The 12,611-nt window shown below is 47.0% G+C and overlaps 2 protein-coding genes across 2 annotated transcripts in view; one reads left to right on the top strand and one right to left on the bottom strand.

The window, feature by feature from the left end:
- LOC119399087 (uncharacterized) overlaps positions 1 to 12,611 on the top strand; it is a 52,255-nt gene that overhangs the window by 20,035 nt on the left and 19,609 nt on the right. The window lies entirely within an intron of this gene.
- On the bottom strand, positions 931 to 10,895 carry LOC119400084 (uncharacterized). Its single transcript, XM_037667012.2, has 5 exons — positions 10,667 to 10,895; positions 8,841 to 8,992; positions 4,145 to 4,212; positions 2,632 to 2,709; positions 931 to 1,623 (listed from the first exon to the last, which is right to left on the bottom strand). Exons 1-5 carry the CDS (start codon positions 10,793 to 10,795, stop codon positions 1,499 to 1,501), a joined length of 552 nt encoding a protein of 183 aa, XP_037522940.1. The 5' UTR covers positions 10,796 to 10,895; the 3' UTR covers positions 931 to 1,498.

Here is a 12,611-nt window from a genome sequence, read left to right as displayed (position 1 = left end):
AATGGGCGTGCACTCCAGACTGACGTCACGTGACGGACGGCCGGTGACCCCGCCTTCGGCGAACATTGCTGAGCGCATGAGCGGGGCTGTTCCTTTAGTCGGAGAGGCCATCGGCTGGCGTTCTTCGGTGATCTGGGCGGGGCCTCTCTGGACCTAAGTTGTATTCAATTATATTTGCCGATCTGGCTATGGAATAACTGTCTATCCCTAGGTAAATCGTTTGCGGACTATATGTTATTCGCTACTAAACCGCCTGTTGTTCAGCTAACTGTGAACCTAGCTGTCGAGCCGGCTGTTACTGTAGCTATCGATCCAATTGTCTATCTACGCACTTGTTGATTAACTGTGCATCTGTCTGTGAATCAAACCGTCGATCTAACGGTCGAATCGACTGCCTGTCGCGCTTCTATACAGCTATGAAGATCACCGTGGATTTTGCTGTCGGTCCAGAGTTGCCAGTTCCGCTTATTATAAGCGGATTTGGCCTTCTTTTTTGGCTGAGTCGCTTGGAAATTCTTAGAGTCGCTTGTCAAGTTTTTTTTTTTTTTTTGGCTTACTCGCGCTTTTTCGGGAAATATTATGACTTTCAAAATAGTCAAAATATACGACCCCCCCCCCCCCCCCCCCCAAAGCACTCATCTAGCGTTCCTAGGCCCTTGTTTTCCTCCTGGCGACATTTATAAAGGCGCTACAGCATGGAGGAAGAAAACGTCAGGAGAGGCCCTGACGTCACTTTCAGTGAAGCCTCGTGAAGCGGGAAGTCGGTCATTTTGACTGGGAAGATTCTTCTTTCTTGTGTACATGTGAACAGTAAAGTAGTAGTCATGTCTCTGCTTCCGGCTCGAAAACCACGTGGGATGCGCGGCGCGCGTGTCCAATTCGAAGAACATGTATGGCTCCGCGGAACTTGATGACATGGATTTTCCAGATGTATTGGAAACCAGTGACGATGACTCTGTGTAGTGTGCGGTTCTGAAGTGCAAGAAACAACTTTCAGTGTTTTCAGTCATTCAAGCGCTTATTTTTATTATGTGAAATGAATAAACAATAACGAAAAAGTAATATAAATACACTTTTTCACTTTCCATATGTGCTTGTATTTTTTTCACACTATAAAATAATTTTCAAGAATGAGAACATTTTTTTTAACTTCCGCTTGTTTTGGGCTTATTCACAGGAGTGCCGCCGCGTTTTTGGGCTTCTTTTGAGGTGATTATTCGCTTGTTTAGTCGGCGGCATCTGGCAACACTGTGTCAGTCCAGGGGTTGATCAACGGTACATTTGTCTGTAAATCAAACTGTCGATGAAATTGTCGCTACAGCTGTCTGTTGTGCCTATTCAGCTATAGAGAATCGCGGTTGATTATTCTGTCGGTCCAATAGTTGATTAAATGTACATCTCTCCGCAAATAAACTGTCATCTAACGGTCGATACAAATGTCGCGCCTCTACGGCTATCAAGGATCGCCGTCGATTTCGCTCTCGATCCAGTTCTGGATCTAGGCGTCGGGGCAGAGCTGCCTCCTGTGTTGACGCAGGGGCTCTCCGCAGGCATCGGAAAAGCGTACGAAGCACTCCTGCGGTACGTTGTCCTTAGCTTCCTTCCGGACCCAGAGAAGGCATTCTGAAAGAAAACGAGACATAGACTGAAAACTAGCGTTGAAAGTTGGGAGAGTTGGTACGGGATCATCTTCTAACAAACTGCGCAGCAGGAGAGGACACAAAGAAAGAAGACGCAGAAGACTACTACGGACGTTCAGTAAATCAGTTGCGAGTCTGCGCTGCTCGCCTGCCTATTCTTTCTTTGTGTCCTGTCCTGCTGCGCTGTTTCTGAAAAGTTGATATACTGAAAAGAACAGCCATGAAGCCGAAGCAGTATCAGCGTATAACAATGTCACAATCGCCATCATAACTTGCAATCAACGGCAAATGTTTCATACCAAAGGCTGTTTTTCCAAACGCCGTGTCTAGCTAAAGGCTCCCACGTAAACTCCTATAGTTTTGGGGTCTCGCCTCCGCTATCTCCGTCGCCTCAATACCGTGCTCAATATCATTGATTTTCGTCACTGAGAGATTAAATAAATAGACAACAACCACGTTTACTCCACCCCCAGTATTATGCCAGCACTTCCACTGTGCCCGTCGCTCAGACAGAAACTGCAAGATTTTATCAAAATGGCGCAGTTTTATCAAAAGGGCCAGATATCGCGCGCTATCTCGACAGACATCAATAGACGGCTCTTACGAGCTGTGCTGTCACCTCCTACTTTACGTTGAGACGAGATACAGCACTAAAAGTACGCTCCCTGGAGCGGCCGTATTCCGTTACGACAGCGTTTTGTAAACTTACGCGACATCGGATCTAAAAGAGTTAGCAGCTAGCCTTACTTAGTATAACATTCCAGTTTGTTGCTATCGCATTCATTGCTTCGCCCCTTGCACGGAAACTGAGTTTTTTTCTAGCTTTTTTTTTTTTCAGGAGTAAAATCAGTTGGAGACCAGCGTCCTCCCTGTCTTGTTGTTTGTTTTCTCTTCTTAATTTCTTCCTGCAGTTTTCTCGTAAGCGCTGAAAATGTATTAGGTGTCACGTATCGAACTAGTCCAGGTTTCTGCCACAATGTATGAGTCTTACGATGCCCGTGGTACTCGAGGTCCATCACCAGGCAGTCGTCGTCCATGTAATAGAATATGCCCTCCAAGACCGTTGGGTCTGAAAGAAAATAAAGGAAGAAAATGTTGCTTTAACTTTGTTATTTCCCTCTTCATTCAATTTCTGTCTACATCCCACATTTCTTTTCCCTCTTCAAGAAACAGTAGGCTTCCTGACTCCCTGTGCTGGTAACTTCCAGTTTTTTTCTGAATTTCTAAGCTTCCCAGGTGCCCTTTCATTGGCGTCAATTCCACGACGGAAATGACGCGTATATTCTTGGTAGACCCCGTCGTAAAAGGCTTTCGAGTTAATAATAGTCGCTTGAGGCTGCGGCTCTTTTATAACACACCCTGTTTTTCGTTTTTCCTAATTTCCTAATTTGTTAGGGCATAAATAAAACTATCCGGAAAGCAGCTGGTCGCATCTTCCTACCTTTAACCTGCAATCTTTATGCACTACTCTTTTTATAAGGTAGCAATATATGTGGCCTTTTAGTCATATATGTAATGACATCGTACAGTGTTCTCTATGGACTCTTAAATATGGCGTTACTTTTGTAAACATTTGTACTTTCGATACCATGCAAAGTGTCAATGAGAGCTTTGGGTGTTACTGCTACGCATGATGCCTAAAATGTTACAACGAGTGGGGCCTTCTTTCATGTTTTGACTCCTGCCAGCTTTGAAGAGCAACGACGATGCCGCGGGCTGCCCCATCATATGCATTTACTCTCAGTCCCAGTGATGCATTGTTCTAATAATCATATTGCATATAGAGGATTATATACATATATAAGGTGTTTGAGCTAACTTGCACCAAGTATCCTTTTTCATTTCGCGCACTTTAAAGAGAGGCTGGAAAAAGAACCAAACAGGGCAGCTATCTCAGCATAGATGAAATAATACGTCGTTTCTGCTTCTGTGTTGAAATTTTTTACTAGAATTACTCTTTTAAATGTTAATTAAGCAATATTTGTTAATTAGCCAGCATGGCGGATAGCCAGTTATCTTAGCATAGTTAGAATTATCCGACGTTTAATAATAATAATAATAATAATAATAATAATAATAATAATAATAATAATAATAATAATAATATCTGGGGTTTAACGTTCCAAAACCACGATATGTATGTAAGGGACACCGTAGTGGAGGGCTCCGGAAATTTCGACCACCTGGGGTTCTTTAACGTGCACCTAAATCTAAGTACACGGGCTTCAAACATTTTGGCCTCCATCGAAAATGCAGCCACCGCGGCTTCCGACGTTTCTGAACAAGCGCTACAAATTTTTATTATATTTTTCGCTAGAGTTACTGTTTTAAAAGTTAATTAAGCAATCATTTTTGATTACCCAGCTCGGCGGATTGGGAAAAAGTATCATGACGTGCTGCATATGGCTCAGGAACAAAGCTGGGTCAATTCGTCACTAGTAATCCTTGTGTTTGTTTCTTTAATACTTGGCACAAGTTAGCTGAAACGCCCCGTATACACTCACCGTCGCCTACGGTCATATCTATGGTGCCAGGCCTAGGTCCGGGTCTGACAGAGAACGTGACTTCTTGCCTGCGCCACACGAACGACACAACATTAAGCAGGCTGTCCCAACTAAAGTACAACAGTAATTGCAAGAAATAAACAAAGAAATAAGTGAGAAAGTTGGTCCAGACGCTAACAGTTATTGCTATATGTAACGATGGGCGTTCTTCATGATGTCCATTAGCGTTCGCTATAGGAGCAAGAATGCATAAAATGCATTCATAAAAAATGCATAAATTATCAGCCAGAATAGGACGCCAGACCTTTTTTTCAAAGCATTATCCCAGAAACCTTGCTCAGCATGCCGCAGAAGCGATGAAGTTAACAAGGTAATGCTTGTTCCATTGAAATAGGGGGTGAAATGAACAGCGGTCTCAAAATGAAATCCTGTAGTCAAAATGAAATCCCGTGTTTCGAAGGCACAAAAAATGGTATGACGTTCGTTTCCTGGGCAACCGGTCTGATCTTTAAGGCAAAATTTTTCACGTCATTCTGCCGTCACGGCGAGATCATTTTTATGTTTGCTATTATGGCATGCCATTTTTTTTTTCGATGCAGAATTGCCGGAATAGTCGAGTTCATCGTCTCGCCGAAACTTGTTGTTCTACGCCTCTTTTGTCCGCGGACGCGATCCGCCCGTACCTATACTCGGTTAAAGCACGTTCACACAGAACGCGGAGCACGCAAGCGGGCAAGCGGATTTTCAAAGCGGAGAGGCAACGAGGCCACGCGGCTGTTCAGACCGACCGCGTTGCCTTCTGCCCGGTGCGCCGCCAGGGAGGGAGCAATCCACCAGTCCACGGCGGACGTGTCTCCATCTTGCGGCACTACGCAATACTGCGCGCGCGCTTCTCGGGCGCTGATTGGTTGTGGCCAAAGCGGTCAACTTTTCCGCGCGGAGAAAATCGGTCCGGGAGCGATCCGGGCAAGCGGCCGCGGCTTTTCCGCTTTTGCGGATAATCCGCGTCCGCTTTCCGGATCCGCGCTCGGTGTGAAAATATGTAAGCTCCGCTCGCAAAACCGAGGCGCGCCATCCCTTCGACCAGGGTTGCCACTGACTTTCGAGTAAATGTCGCCAAACGACGAGCAAAAAGTCGCCAAAAGTAGCCATTTCTTTTACAAATTTCGCCAAAAAAGTCGCCATTTAGATATGGGCGGCATACCTAGTAATAAAAATTTCCACTCGCGTATAGCCCCGTAGAATACAGTACCATCCAAGACCTTTAAATTTTATTGACGTTTCTCAATGCCAGTCGCGTCGCCCGCTTCACCATGGGAGTTAATGGTGCTGCTTCTTCGACTAGACGCAAGATGTGCGTGGCGGCGCAAGGGCGAATGAATGAAACGCTCCTTCCATCCCTGTCCGCTCGTTTCAAAGGTAAAAGTGTGGTAAACCTTGGGCGAAAACCGTGAACGCGTTGTTTGTAGACAGCTTTACGTACCATTATATGAAATAAAAGGATTAAAAGGTTTATTGAAGGTAACACGACAGAATTCTTACAGGAACCGAACAATAGTGAGTCTTACACCTTTTCAGTGTGAACTAATATGATACCGGACGACACCGACCTTCTCTTATAGTCACTTATATCTACACGCGTCAATCCGATGCGTTATTAATGAACAGGTAGACAATGTAAAATGTTATATACCAATTGTTTTCATCGCACACGTTCACCGAGAACAGTGGAAAATGCCTCAATAAAAAAATTTTATTGCACAAATAGTCGCGTATCCGCCTCTCTTCGCTATTCCAAAACTGTCTTTACGAGCTGAATTCTGGGTATTGCAACCACAATTAAGTCGCCAAGCTATACAGAACAGTTCGAACTTTGGCGGAACAAATGGTCGGAACACGCGGCCAACCCGTCGTCTAGCCCCTTCAGAAACGAAACTTTAGAGAAGCTTAAAACACCTAAAGCCATTAACTTATAGTCAAACCCTGCCCCCTCGTGGTTTGCAAGACAGTCCGCTGATTTGCATTTCGCTTGAATGTCGCTGGGGGACGTTCAAGTACCTCCTGCATCTAGATGAATTGGAGATACGCACGAGTTACAGGACGGACATACCGAATGACTCGTAATGTGCACATTCTACTCGTGGGCCTAAAACCAAGAAAAATACAGAGAATGTTGCCGCTCATTCGTTGGGAAGACACTGAGCTTAGGATGCATACCTAAGTGGAGACCTAAGCCGAAAATCGCCAAATATTCGCCATGTCGCCATTTATATATCTAAGTCGCCACGGGCCTCTCAAATCCGCCAATTTGGCGAAAAGTAGCCACCATTGGCAACCCTGCCTTCGACCGTGAAAGACAGTCGTGCTAGCTGGTTTCCGCTCGAACTGCAAGTATTTTTTTCACGGCTGATGTAAATACTACGCATATTAGGAGCTAAAGGTTCGTCGTTACTGCGTAAAACATTACGTTTGGTCTTATCAGCGACGTCAAAATTCTTGACGAAATTTACGAGGACGTTCAAATTTCCTACCTAAAACCAGCGACACAAACGTGTGTCTGTATGGGTAAAGTCAGTGCCCCGAGGAGTGCCTGATGTCACAGAAGTGAAAGCATGGTGAAAGCGCTATTGAATTGGAGCTGACCTTTCTTGGGTTATAACCGAGTGTAGCCGTACACAGCTTCGCTTTAAAAGCATTTCTAACGACCACATGACAGCCTAACCCGCCTAAAGCCTTAAAGGGCTCTAGCAACACTTTTCGAAGTAATCGTCAAATGACGTCGTTAAAGGATCTTATTGCCTCCCGAATCGACTGCCGCAAAAATTGTTAGAATCCGTCAAGTACAAGCGGAAGACAGTCATTTGTCGCACGCTTCAAGCACTTTCGCTCTCCTTTCGTACCAGCGAGTGCTCTGAAAGCTACTCAGGGGGGGGGGGGGGTGACAAGGGGGCAAGAAGATGCGCCTCTTCGTCAGCGCGCGTCATGGCCTTCAGTACTTTCTTTTCTTTTTCGTCTTCGAACGCGCAGCTTGCTTTCAGTGTGATTGCGAGAGAGAGAATAAAACGTTTATTTCATGTTCTTGAGAAGATCGGTGAGTAGGATCCTTAGTCCGGGATCCCATTGGCGCGGGCCGCTGTCCTCGCACGTTTCACGAGGGCCTCTTGGGACTTCGGATCCGAGCTGGACAGAGCTGCCTCCCACCCTTTATGCTTAGTTGTGTCCAGGGTTGCATGGGTGGATTGTGCGGACATTCCCATACCATGTGGTACAGGGTGGCTGTTTTGTTGTCGCAGAACCTGCACTGTGGTTTGGGTGCGTCGGGATCTATTTTTAGATAGTGCGTATGGATTTGGGTACGACAGTGTCTGCAGGCGACGCCACGCTACCTGCGATTCCTTACTTAGTTTTGGCCCCGGGGGCGGAAGTTTCCGTCTTTTGAGTCTTTGGTGTTGTAGAATTTCTGTATAGGTGAGAAGCGGGTCCGTACGCATAGCCGAGGGTGGGTGCGATATGCCGGGATCGGAGGTCCGGAAGAGTAATTCTCGGGCCGAGGCGTGGGCGAGCTCATTGCCTCTAACTCCGCAGTGGCCGGGTACCCATATCAGCTGTTTCCATTCTCCCTCTGAGCGTGGGGACGATAGCTGTGTGAGGATTCGGTGTGCAATGGGGCCAATGTGGCCTTTGCAGAAATTTCGGTAGGCTGCTTGTGAGTCTGTCAGAACGAAGGTGGATCCAGGGTTTCGTAGGGCGAGGGCGACTCCTGCTTCTTCCATGCTAGTTGCGTCTGTGTCCTGGGCTGACATACAATCTATCTGTTTTCCTTGATGAACGACGCTTGCCGTGTACTTGCCGTTCACTGGTCCAGCTGCATCGACAAAGAAGGCGCCCTCAGTGTCTGGGTATTTGTCGTGAGCCTTGGCCCGTGCCCGACGTCGATGTTCGTGAAACTGTGGATGCACGTTGCGTGGTAGTGGTTTGATGATGAAGTCCTGCCTCCATTCATGCGGGATACGTTGTTTCCCCCTCCTCTGAATGGGGGCTTCGATTCCAAGTTCTGATAGCGTTTTCCGCCCCGTTCTAGTTATGGCCAGGCGCAAAATGGTGAAGTGCCGAACGTTGTCAAAGGCACCCTTGAAATCAATTGCAAGAATAGCCCTTTCCGCTTAAGTGGTTCCGCTGGGTCGGTTAACGATTTCGTGTTTTAGTTTTAGGAGGACGTCCTGCGCTGACAGACAGGGACGAAAGACGTACATGGTGTCATGCGCTGGTAAGGTGATGGAGAAGGCAATACAAATCAGGCTAACCGAATATCTAGATGAAAAGAATCTCCAGTGTGATTGCGAGTGCGCGTGTGGGCACGTGGCGGCATCCCGCGGCGACCACAGTAACTATGCAGCTCACGATGCTCAAGTCAGCCAATAGCTGTGGACTTTGGATTTATGGCGCGGTCATTTGTGTTTATGGTATCGTTTCTCGAGAGAAGAGCGGACGTGACTGACAATTATTTTCAAATTCCGGGCCGCTTGCTGCGCTATAATACTTGGCTGGCGTTTTCTCAGGAGCCTCGACCAGCGATTGGCAGCGTTTTCTGACCATGCTGAAAAAGTGTTGCAGGGTCTCTTTAAGAACAAGCTAAAGGCTCAATTAGCCAGACAGTGGCTTCGTCTCTGCGCAGAGTATACAAATGTACGTATACCTTGGCGAATGGTCGGTCTCGTGCAGGGTCCACACGAAGGTGGCTGTCTGTGCCTCGTAGTCAATCGCGGTGCGGTTCGCCGTCAGGCAGTCGAAAATGTCGTCGCTGTCCGAGTCCGCTATGGACACTGCCGACTCCCAGCTTGAGATGATCTGCAGCGTGGAATCAATGTCGTTCATGTCAGATACAGCTGAACCTCGTTATAACGAACACTGATACAGCGAATTAACAGTTAACGATACCTAAATACGAACTTTGGTTCACTACGCTTCGTTTCAATGAAATTTATTCTTTCAATTTCGAAGCATTTCTTAAGCTGAACCTCTGCCACTTTGAGCGTATCTATCTATCTATCTATCTATCTATCTATCTATCTATCTATCTATCTATCTATCTATCTATCTATCTATCTATCTATCTATCTATCTATCTATCTATCTATCTATCTATCTATCTATCTATCTATCTGTCTGTCTGTCTGTCTGTCTATCTATCTGTCTGTCTGTCTGTCTGTCTGTCTGTCTGTCTGTCTGTCTGTCTGTCTGTCTGTCTGTCTGTCTGTCTGTCCGGGTCCGTGTCACTAACTACGGCAGTACGGTAACGTTCCTCCTTTCCCGCTCGTTGTACTTAACCCGCTCCCAGTTTACTGACAGCGCGCCTCCCGAACGGCAGGTTCCTCGTTAACAATGCGTAGCTGACAGGCAGCAATGAGGCGTGACAACCCCACAGCAATTTTTGTGGTGTTTGGGTGCCTTCACCTGCAAAAGCCCAACGAGCGGGAAATGAGGAGCGCTACCGTTCGGCCTTACCGTATTTGCGTGCCGTATTTCCGTAACTTGCTAAAAGACTCTAATGTCGCTGGCGAAATAAAACAGACAGCCAGGAGTCGACGTCTTCCTCAGAACCAGACCAGCAAAAACGCTTTCTTCTTGTTCCATTCCTAAGCGCGTACGCGCCACAGCCTATGGCTCATTCATGATGGCATGTGGCAATATATACCGCGTCAAGTAACGTCACACGTGAAGTGTGCTGTGAAACTAAAGGTTCGTTAAAATAACGAAAGAAGGGGAACTTTTTCGAGGGGCTCGCTTTTCTTGTCAGACACAACCAATTGAACTCCACAGACAATTGAGCTAAGGAAGGCATAAATACGTTATTTGTCGTTTTTAACTGCAGTATAGTAATACTGACATAAATTGAAATATTTAATCTGGACGAAGACGCACCCTTTCCGTCGGTGGGATCCCAATCAACAACCTTCCAGTTTCGGCCTCCAGCAATAAGAGCGTTCCACACTCGCCGTCTTGGCCATGAGTGGCGCTGGCTAACACTCCCAGGGATTACGCGCGCATATATGCCCAACAAAGTGAACGGGGAAGCACGCTCCGTCATAGCTCTATTGTTAGATCGTCGGACGCGTAAAGCGCGAGACAGACGGTACGATTTTCCATGCGATGCGACGGCCAACGCGGTGGTGCGGCAGCCGGAATGGTGGCTGTCCGATGCTATGAAAGGTCACCATTCCGGTTTCCCCACCGCCGCGTCGGACGTCGCATCGCATGGAAAATCGTACAGTCTGCCTCGGCCTTAATTCGAAGGCTGTGGGTTCGGATTCCTCCGACGAAAGGATGCTTTTTCGTCTGCGTTAATTCCTTTCAATTTGCGTCATAATTATTACGCTACAGTTAAAAAAAGAGAGAACAAATGATGCCCTCTATGATTTTCCCGGTTTAATTGTCTCTTCGGTTCACTCCGTAAAGAATGTTAAAACGGTTACCTAAAAGAACAAAAAAAAATCGCTTGTAGCAATTTCTAAAACTCTATACCTTGAAGCTTTCCGGTAGATCGAACTTCTTCAGCTTCATTGGACCGCCCGGTGGTCCAAGCTTGGCCTGGACAGCGTTCATGGCGCAAAGCGCCATGACCAAGCATACCCTACACGCTCGGCCCATCATCGTGTAATGTAGACTCTATAGAGGCTATCTCAGATTTGGGACGCCTGGGGCCACTACTTATATACGGACCTACCGCCGTGCTTCCATTCTGTGACCTCGCGGAAACATGGCGTAGTTTGATGAGCATTTTGGGGGGTGCGGTTTATTTCTGAGAAAATGCGGTTTTTTGCTTAGAATTCGGCAGCGCCAAACAACTTGCGGAGACTGTTTAGATCCGCGCCGTTGGCAGATATCTACCTGCCAGACGGCAGTTATCGTAAACGCGCGAATACAATCAGCGCTGATTGTGGCTCCGTATCAGCTATAGCTCCCTGCAGAGGTGCCCATGGGTCCCGTTGTCGTGGTCCCTGCAAGGTGACCTAATTATGGTCGCAGCGCCACTGGTGACTAATATTGCCGTCGACTGTCGTATAAAGATAGCGAAGATGTGGCTTTGGCGAAAAAAAGAAACGAAAAATAAAAGAAAGAGAAACAAGAGGAACGAGACGTCTCACCTTGTTTTCTTCTTCAAGACGACGCAGATAGGATTCCATCGGTGGCGTTGGCCCCTTGTGAAGTTACTCAGGGACGACCTTTTTTTGGGGCCTATCGTTTTGTCGGGACGGACCACGCGAGTGTGGGCCGTAAACTTCGGATTATGTTTTTCGTGCGTCTGCACATGCCGACGTGAGTGCGTTTCCACTTGGTGGACAACAATTACGAAGGCCACCTTCGTTGCCACGATGGAGGAACTCTGCGGCGCACTGCTGTGGTTCTTGCTCTAAACTCGCTATGTTCTCGCTATCTTCTAGACCAGGGGTCTCAAACTCACCTCAGCTAGCGGGCCGCATTGACGAAATATAGTCCCACAAGGGCTGGGACACTGCAGGTCGTGGAACCGGGAGGGGGGGGGGGGGGTGAGGGGAGTTTGAACAAAATGTCACTTAACGTTGCCGTTTGAAAGAACGCCTATTTCATATCCCTTGCATGGGACATTTCTGAAGTGGACTTGAGGTCAGGTTTCGAAAGACGTATCGATATTGATTCCCACAATGGCTAAAATCTGGACGCCATTTCTGAAGTATAGAGTTTTCGTTCCACAGTGATGTTTCAACTTGTAGTTCCCGCATGGGGTGCCTCACGAAAAAAAAATGCTTGAGACCAGTCCCGTCTCTGTAGCTTACCCGCACAAAGCGCTGTTAATTCCAATAGGCGAGAAAATAAGTCCAGTACTATTTAGCAAAGTCACAAAACTTCATTCCGTTTGAAGTCGCGGGCCGCAAGCGAAAGGTCCGCGTGCCACAGTGTTTGAGACCCCTGTTCTATACGGTGACTAATTAGTAATGGTAGTGACACACAGCCTAGAAACCTGAGGTTAAGCTCTATTCGTTGTTCACTCAGGCAACATCATTACTTTAAAAGGGTATGGGTTTGAGCTTGTTGGTAAGGCTTCATGGGTAAACTACGAAAACGCAGAAAGAAACAGACAGGACCAGGCGCTGAACTACCAATAATGCTTTTCATTTGTGCGAACACGAATAAATAGGCTTTTCACATGAGAGGAGGGGGAGTGGTATTGAAAAACACATGCGCCCTACCCTATACAACGCATGAAATGAACGGTGCAGATAGCTAATCTCTTTGTTTGTTAACGCTATTGAAGGTGAACTGATACAAGCTGATCCGACACTATGCATTTCGAAGGCTTCATAGGTTTCTCGGGCTCGGGAATCTCGGTAACTGCGAACGATGCGCGTCTGCTGGGAATCGGGGCTGCACACGCACCTAGAGCAATGAATTGCCAAGTTGCTGCCGGTCTTCGCTCCAAGATTGCTGG

The sequence above is a fragment of the Rhipicephalus sanguineus genome, chromosome 7 (assembly GCF_013339695.2).
Source record: "Rhipicephalus sanguineus isolate Rsan-2018 chromosome 7, BIME_Rsan_1.4, whole genome shotgun sequence".
NCBI lineage: Eukaryota > Metazoa > Arthropoda > Arachnida > Ixodida > Ixodidae > Rhipicephalus > Rhipicephalus sanguineus.
Note: the sequence above shows the minus strand (reverse complement) of the source record. Positions and strands in the feature narration are given on the sequence as shown.